The following is an 8106-nucleotide window of genomic DNA, read 5'->3' on the forward strand; positions in this document are numbered from 1 at the left end:
TCCGTGGGCTGTGTCCAATTAAGGGGTTTAAATAGCCCTGCCAGCTTCTACGAAGCCCCCTCAAGGCAGGCAGCATTTTGAAAGCAGTGGAGGAAAGTTACATTATGCAGAAGGGTTTCTATTCTGGAGAGTCAACTTTGTGCAATTGACTAAACCCCTTGGTTGGCAGTGGTCAGAACTGCTTTGGAGAATGACGTCTCAGCTTTTTATTTTTTATTTTTTTTTCCAAAGCAAGGAAATGGATGTGCATTGATGTAATTTAGTACCTTAGAGACGCGGACAAATTAGTGTAGAACATTATCACTAGTTAATTATGAATGACCGATTAATCAACCTAATCTAATATTCCACATTATGTTGATGTTATTAAAGTGCATCATGAAAATGACAGATCGTCTTCATTTGCTTTCTTTGGCCAAATGCGCACTCTGCAGTCATGATGTCAAAAGTGTGGGGGCCGGGGTGGGGGCAGTTTGCCGGTTACCTGCACCCTGGCTTCCGTGAGGTTGATTTTCATGGCCAGCTCTTCCCGAGTGAACACATCGGGGTAGTGGGTTTGAGCGAAAACTGCTTCCAGGGCCTCCAGCTGGTGAAAGGACAGAAGGAAACATCTGTCAAGAGGAGAGACTGGGGGGCTGTCTGAGTTGCTGGAGGGGGAAGCTTATCCCCGCTGGTAAAAGGGGGGGGTGTCTAGATGCTGTGTAGCCCCGCCCCTCTCCACAGCACGGCCACGTGGCAGACTAAGCCAGGCCGCACCCTGCAGGCTGCAGCGGGTTCAAATCAGCTGTGTCCCCGAGGTGCTCCCTGCGCGCTAGGGGCGAGCCTGCCGGCAGGGGGCGCCCATACCTGCTGCAGTGTGAACGTGGTTCTGTTTCGCCGCTGTTTCCTGCGCAGGAAGCCGTCGTCAAAGTCTCCCGTGGAGTGGCCTCCGAAGGGGGCAGAGCCTGCGGGGACAAGCAAGGGCTGAAGACGGCGGGGCGCCCTGCGCTGGGAACGCGGCCCCGCCTGCGCCCGCAGCGCGCAGAGTTCGACCCCGGGGCGGCCTGATTCCAGAGGCGCCTCCGCGAAGTCACTCCGGAGTGACGCCAGATCTCTAGCGGGCCGGGCCGCCGCTGACCTCTCCCTTCCCGCTAGCACTGCAAACACCCGCTCAACCTCCCCCATCCCCGGGTGCCGGGCAGCAGACGGACACGGCTGCTGGGAGTTTGTGTTTCTGCAGCATGGGCTGCAATTTTAGTCACGTGCCGTCGCTCCAGAAGCCCCGGGGCACTGCTCGGAAACAGAGGTGGCGGGGTGCGACAGACAGACAGACACCTCCAGGAGAGTAGTCAAGTATCGGAGGGGTAGCCCTGTTAGTCTGGATCTGGAACAGCAACGAAGGGTCCTGTGGCACCTTATAGACTTACAGCCCACGAAAGCTGATGCTCCGAAATATCTGTCGGTCTGCAAGGTGCCACGGGAGGGCTTGTTGATTTTGGAGACACAGACTAACTCGGCCACCCCTCTGACGCTGAATTCCCAAGTGAATGTTCCAGCTGGCGGGCTGCACTCCTTTCCTTCGGTAACGTGGTTGGGAAAGAGCAGGGGAAAAACGTGCAGGCGGGCAAAAAAAAAAAAATAGGCACGTTCTGGCGGAAGAATAAAACAGAGCCCGCGCGGGCGGGCGAGGGATGATGAATGGGATTGCCGGGTTAACTTTGAAAAAGGCACCAGGTCTTTCAAAATCGGAATCGTATTGGGAAAGTCCCGGAGCAGGGCGTCCGTGTTGGTTAAACGCCACACCTTACTTACTTGGACGGTGGAGACACAGCCAGCCACAATATACTCTGTACAGCGCCGAGCACAGCAGGGCCCCGGCCGAGCTTCTGGCATTTGGGTGCTACCGCGCTAGAAATAAACCACCTTAGTCGGAATATCACCCGTCTGTGGAGACTCGGAAGAGCGGAAACATGCCCCCTTTTACTGGGCGCCTGCTACTGGTTTCGACAGACTTTGCACCAGGGCAGTATCTATTACTCCAAAATCGACTCCTGCCCAATTCCTGTACAAGGATTTTTCCAACAGAAGCACTGAAGTCCCTCTCGTGTTTCAAAGCAACCCGCCGGGGTAAACTGAGGAAAGTCCCTTTTGCTTGAGCCTGGAGACAAACGGCTTCGATTTAAACCCATGCAGTCTCCTGCGCTTGGAAAAATAACTTTGTCTTGTCTGCTGCGTCCCACAAACTTAGTATGATTGAAACCAGGCTTTTAGACTGTCTCCTTCCCTTCAGTAGCAACAAAGGAACAAGCAAGAATGATTTGATCGGCTGGTCCTTTCCCCCGCTCTTTCCCGCATGTTTAACACAGGGTGTTGTTCGAAGGGGACTGACTTAGAATTCCCTCAACCCATTCTTTAAAAATCACAAGAAGTCCTGCGGCACCTTATAGACGAACAGCTATTTGGAGCATGAACTTTGGTGGGCAAAGACCCGCTTCCTCAGATGCATGGAAAGCCAGACTTTGCCCGGGAAAGCGTATCCTCCAAAATATCTGTCAGGTGCTACAGGACTTCTTGTTGTTTCTGAAGATACACACTAACTCGGCCACCTCTCTGATACTTTGAAAATAAGGTGACTCCTGAGTTGCGCGGCAGGCTGGTGCTGTGCTGCGCTGCAATTTGGCAGGGGGGAATGGCTCAGGGGGTATTTTCACGTGCCAGGAGGGGGTGTTTTCCTTGATCGCGGGCACGCATCGCTCTCCTCTCAATTTTGGAAATGAGAATCGAGGCGGATCCGCTGGTTTTGAGCTGCTTGCAGAAAGCGGAACGTGGCCCGTTTGCACGCTCCCTAAGGAGATCTAAAAATAATTCCTAGATGAAGAAACCGGAGCATCTTGTCATGTCCTGGACCGAACCCTCGTGTCAGAAACACACCCTGGTGCTCCGTGCGTGGGAACTTTTTCACTCCGCCTTTACAGCGGGTAGCAACTGGGTTCCTTTCAGCCAGGCTCCCAGGTAAAGTAACCAAGGAAAGTGAGTCCGCGACTGATACAATGCGAGGGCTGGAAGGGACCTCAGGAAGCCATCGGGTCCAACCGCTGCCGGGCTCAAGCCTAATTAAATCAGCTCAGCCAGGGCTTGGTCAGTTGCAAAAAATCTTAGCGAGGCTTGTGAGAGGGGAGGGAGAATTTCTGAGCTGGAAAAGATCGTTTCTCTTCCATTGCCAAAATGTTTCCCCCACGTGTTCGTTTATTTTTAACCGCATCTCGGGAAATCTCCTGAAGAAATCGTTTCTTTTCAGGCTGTTCTGCGAGGGAGGGCTGCCAGCCTCAGCCTCAGCCCCAGCCCCAGCCCCAGCCCAGCTCCCGTCTTTCCTCTGCGTGAAAACACCCTTCAGGAGGGAAGCGACATTTGCGGGAAAGGTTCTCTGGGGAGCGAGCTCTGAAAATACAGCGCGCGGAGCTTTCTACCTGCACCGATTTTTCAAAACCTTCCAGTTTGTCTGCGCTGGGGGCAAGAAGCTGCCCGGATAAAGCGGGCGGGCGGTGGGAGTTTGAGGGCAGCCCTGTATAAAATAGGGGGATAGGGCTGCTCCGGTTTAGCAGCTGGGGGTGCGCACAAAACTGGACGCAACCAGGTGCGGGGTAATCACAAATCCCTGACTCTAGTTTGCAGGCTGGTTCCGTCAGCGGCTGGAGGGTGGCGGGGGGTGCCCCACTCTGGGTGAAAATGTGCCAGCTGGGTAGGTCCAGCCAAGGACGATGGCAGACCCAGCCCGGCTCCGAAAAGGAATCTCCCATGAGTTGGCTCTGGGTTTATCCCCGGCTCCTGCAGCCGCGGCCGGCTGCCAGGCCCAGTCTGCGAGCGGGCTGACAGCGGGATCGCGATGGCTGGGAACCGTCGTTGGGGGAAAACCAACCCCGTCCCTCCTAGCCCGGTGTCTGCAAACCCGCATTAAAGATGCATGCGGCGGAGGGGGCCCGGGAGGGGCCCGATTACAGGCGTGAAACCGACATCTGCGCTGGGAGCGGAGGGGAACATTTTCTCCGTAGCCTGGGGCTGATCTGGGGGCTGTCTATCCGCAGAGGGGAGGCAGGTGGCCCAGAGTCACGGGGGAGGCAGCAAACACGAGGCCCTTCCAGCATAAATCAAATCACTCACACACACACACACCCGGACACACACACACATAGACACACAGAAACACGGACACACACACACACGGACACACACACACGGACACACACACACGGACACACCCCGCCCCGGGGCTGGAGGAAAGCCCACGGGTGGGGTATGGGGGGGATTATCTGCCCCTCCCCCGGAAAACGAGGGGCTGTTTCTGATGCCTCCCGTGCCCGGGGAAATCGAGGCAGGCCCCGCAGAGAAGGGGCCCCCCTGCCCGCCCTGTCGGCAGGGAAACTCCGGTACTTACACGGCTTCGGGCGACAACACTCACCCTCTAGCTGCGGGGGGCAGTGGAAGTAGAACATCGCCGAGCGCCGGGCGAGGGCTGCCGGCGGTCCGGACCTGCGGAGCAAACACGCGCCCAAGAGTCACGCTCCCGCTCGGCACAGGGGTCTTAAATGCGCCAGCCCCTCCCCCGCGCACGCGGCAGCGCCCCCGCCACCCCACCCGCCAGCAGCGGCAGGTCAGCTGGCGAGGCAGAACTACGAACAAGTCGCTAATTAACCCAGGTCACCGCTCGGAACAGGGGAGCCCTCGCCCCGCGTCTGAAGAGCAACACTGCCCCTCCGCTCGGCGGGCAGCGAGGGGCGAAGAGCCGAGTGCAGCGCCAGCCAAAGTGTTCAACTGCTTTTTCTTTCTTCCTCCCCAGACACCTCCTCTAGCTGCCTACCCACCTACCCATCTGTGTGCACCTCCTCTACCCATCTATCCATCCATCCATCTCCGTACACCTCCTCTAGCTACCTACCCACCTACCCATCTGTGTGCACCTCCTCTACCCATCTACCCATCCATCCATCTCCGTACACCTCCTCTAGCTACCTACCCACCTACCCATCTGTGTGCACCTCCTCTACCCATCTACCCATCCATCTCCGTACACCTCCTCTAGCTACCTACCCATCGACCCATCTGTGTGCACCTCCTCTACCCATCTACCCATCTCCGTACACCTCCTCTAGCTGCCTACCCACCGACCCATCTCTGTGCACCTCCTCTACCCATCTACCCATCCATCTCCGTACACCTCCTCTAGCTACCTACCCATCGACCCATCTGTGTGCACCTCCTCTACCCATCTACCCATCTCCGTACACCTCCTCTAGCTGCCTACCCACCGACCCATCTGTGTGCACCTCCTCTACCCATCTACCCATCTCCGTACACCTCCTCTAGCTACCTACCCACCGACCCATCTCTGTGCACCTCCTCTACCCATCTACCCATCCATCTCCGTACACCTCCTCTAGCTGCCTACCCACCTACCCATCTGTGTGCACCTCCTCTACCCATCTACCCATCCATCTCCGTACACCTCCTCTAGCTACCTACCCACCAACCCATCTCTGTGCACCTCCTCTACCCATCTACCCATCCATCCATCTCCATACACCTCCTCTAGCTACCTACCCACCTACCCATCTGTGTGCACCTCCTCTACCCATCTACCCATCCATCTCCGTACACCTCCTCTAGCTACCTACCCATCGACCCATCTCTGTGCACCTCCTCTACCCATCTACCCATCTCCGTACACCTCCTCTAGCTACCTACCCATCTACCCATCTCTGTGCACCTCCTTTACCCATCTACCCTTTCCTCCATCCATCTCCGTACACCTCCTCGAGCTGCCTACCCACCTACCCATCTCTGTACACCTCCTTTACCCATCTACCCCTTCGTCCATCTCCACACACCTCCTCTAGATACCTACCCATCTCTGTACACCTCCTTTACCCATCTACCCCTTCCTCCATCCATCTCCGTACACCTCCTCGAGCTGCCTACCCACCTACCCATCTCTGAACACCTCCTTTACCCATCTACCCCTTCGTCCATCTCCACACACCTCCTCTAGCTACCTACCCATCTCTGTACACCTCCTCTACCCATCTACCCCTTCCTGCATCTTTGTACACCTCCTCTAGCTACCTACCCATCGACCCATCCATCCATCTCCACACACCTCCTCTAGCTACCTACCCATCTACCCATCCATCCATCTCCGTACACCTCCTCTAGCTACCTACCCATCGACCATCTCTGTACACCTCCTTTACCCATCTACCCCTTCCTCCATCTCCACACATCTCGTCTAGCTACCTACCCATCGACCCATCCATCCATCTCCATACACCTCCTCTAGCTACCTACCCATCTACCCATCCATTCATCTCCACACACCTCCTCTAGCTACCTACCCATCTACCCATCTCCACACACCTCCTCTAGCTATCTCCGTAACACTTCCTTTTCCTATCCATCCATCCATCTCCACACACCTCCTTTACCTATCCACCTACCCATCTGTCTATCCATCCATCCATCTCCGCACACCCTTTTACCTATCCATCTCCATCCACCCTTTCATCTATCTATGTATCCATTCCCATCCACCTCCTCTATTTATCCATCCCCATCCACCACCTCTACTATCAATCTGTCCATCCATCCACATACACCTTCTCTATCTACCTGTTCCCACACACCTCATCTATCTATCCCCATACTTCTCCTCTGTTTATCCGTCCAATACACTGCCTCTACCCCCCCCATGCACTTTCCTTATCTACATACCTATCCATCCCCATACACCTCCCTTATCCACCTGCCTATCCACCCAGCCACCTATGCATCCCCGTACCCTGCCTCTGGTGCCAATCTGTCCTTCCACCCCCGTACACTTGATCTATCTATCCATCCCCGTACACCTCCTTTACCCCTCCCTCTCCAGACACCGCTCTAGCTAAGCCGGCCCAGACAGAAGGCACAAGGGAGAACTAACCGGAGCTGTGGCGCCTTGCCTTTGGAAGGAAGTTACCGGGCACCCTGAACTCCTCTGCCCCGCGCCCGCGGCAGGAAAACCTGCCATTGCTCTACCGGCTTCCTTCCTTCCGACGGACCCAGCCTGGACACCGGCTCCCTTCCCAGCCAGCCGCTGTCAGGGCGCGCCGCGCGGCGGGCCGGCTGCAGGAGGTAAGCGCAGGAAAGAAAATGCCGTACCTAGGCCAGGCGGAGGGACAAGCCGCGGGGCGGGGTGCGCCGCGCCGCGCCGAGCTGCGCCGGGGGGCTGGCTGCGGAGGCAGCAGGCTCGGGATGCGGCCAGATGTCTTTGTATCTGTCTGCAGCCGGCGCTGCCTCTCAGCACTTGCCTTTATAATCTCACGCCTAATTGGCCTTAATCTGATTATTTCCAGCGCTGTCTGCAGTGAGTAACTTGGATAGGTCTATGGGGCCCCACAAACGGCCCACGTGGTGTGCGGAGGGGGGCGGGGGGGAGAAGCGTCATTTCCCCGCCGACACCCGGCCTGGGAGCCGGATAACCCCTGGTTTCCGAAGCGTTAGGCGGCCGCGGAACTCCCTGGGGCGGCCCCCTCATTGCTGGAGGTGTCGGGGGGCCGGCAGGGCTTCTGCGAGACCCCCTCTCCCCCTGCAGGGCCGCGGCTGCCAGCGCCTTGCTCATTGCCCGCCGGCTGGGCTGGGGCGGCCCCGCTTGGCACGCGCCGCGGCTTCCCAAGCGCTCGCGCCGAAGCCACGTTTGATTTTGTTCACAGCGAGGGGTCCCGGGATTGATGGTCGCTTCCCGTCTGCGGCGGGACCCTCTGCAATTACTTTTAGGACGCACCCGAGACGGAGGCTCAGCCGAGGGAGCGAGACGGAGCCCGTCCCTCCAGCCCGGGTGAAAATTAGACTGGAAAGTACCCCGATGAAATTTGCAAGCCGGGGACGCGGGATTGGATCAAATCACATAAACTGGAAATGGGGAGGGGGAGAGAGAGAGAGGATAATGGCGCATAATTGGTTCTGTAATAGCATTACACAAGGATAATGGCCTGTTATGGCCCCCTGCACTATTAAGTGCTTCCCTGGCGTAAAGCCTTTATGATATTAAAGGGGGGAATCTAATGATATTTTGGTTATTAAATGCGCGTAATTAATTTA

General features: G+C 56.7%; 1 protein-coding gene across 1 annotated transcript in view; it reads right to left on the minus strand.

Annotated features, from left to right (window-relative positions):
• DRGX (dorsal root ganglia homeobox) overlaps positions 1-4469 on the minus strand; it is a 28286-nt gene extending 23817 nt beyond the window's left edge. The window contains exons 1-3 of the mRNA XM_075000001.1: positions 4436-4469; positions 847-944; positions 485-586 (exon numbers count right to left, since the gene is read on the minus strand). Coding sequence (XP_074856102.1) covers positions 485-586; positions 847-944; positions 4436-4469 — 234 coding nt within the window. The remainder of the gene's footprint in view (positions 1-484; positions 587-846; positions 945-4435) is intronic.
• Positions 4470-8106: the final 3637 nt, after the last annotated feature.

The sequence above is a fragment of the Carettochelys insculpta genome, chromosome 7 (genome assembly GCF_033958435.1).
Source record: "Carettochelys insculpta isolate YL-2023 chromosome 7, ASM3395843v1, whole genome shotgun sequence".
Classification (NCBI taxonomy): Eukaryota; Metazoa; Chordata; order Testudines; family Carettochelyidae; genus Carettochelys; species Carettochelys insculpta.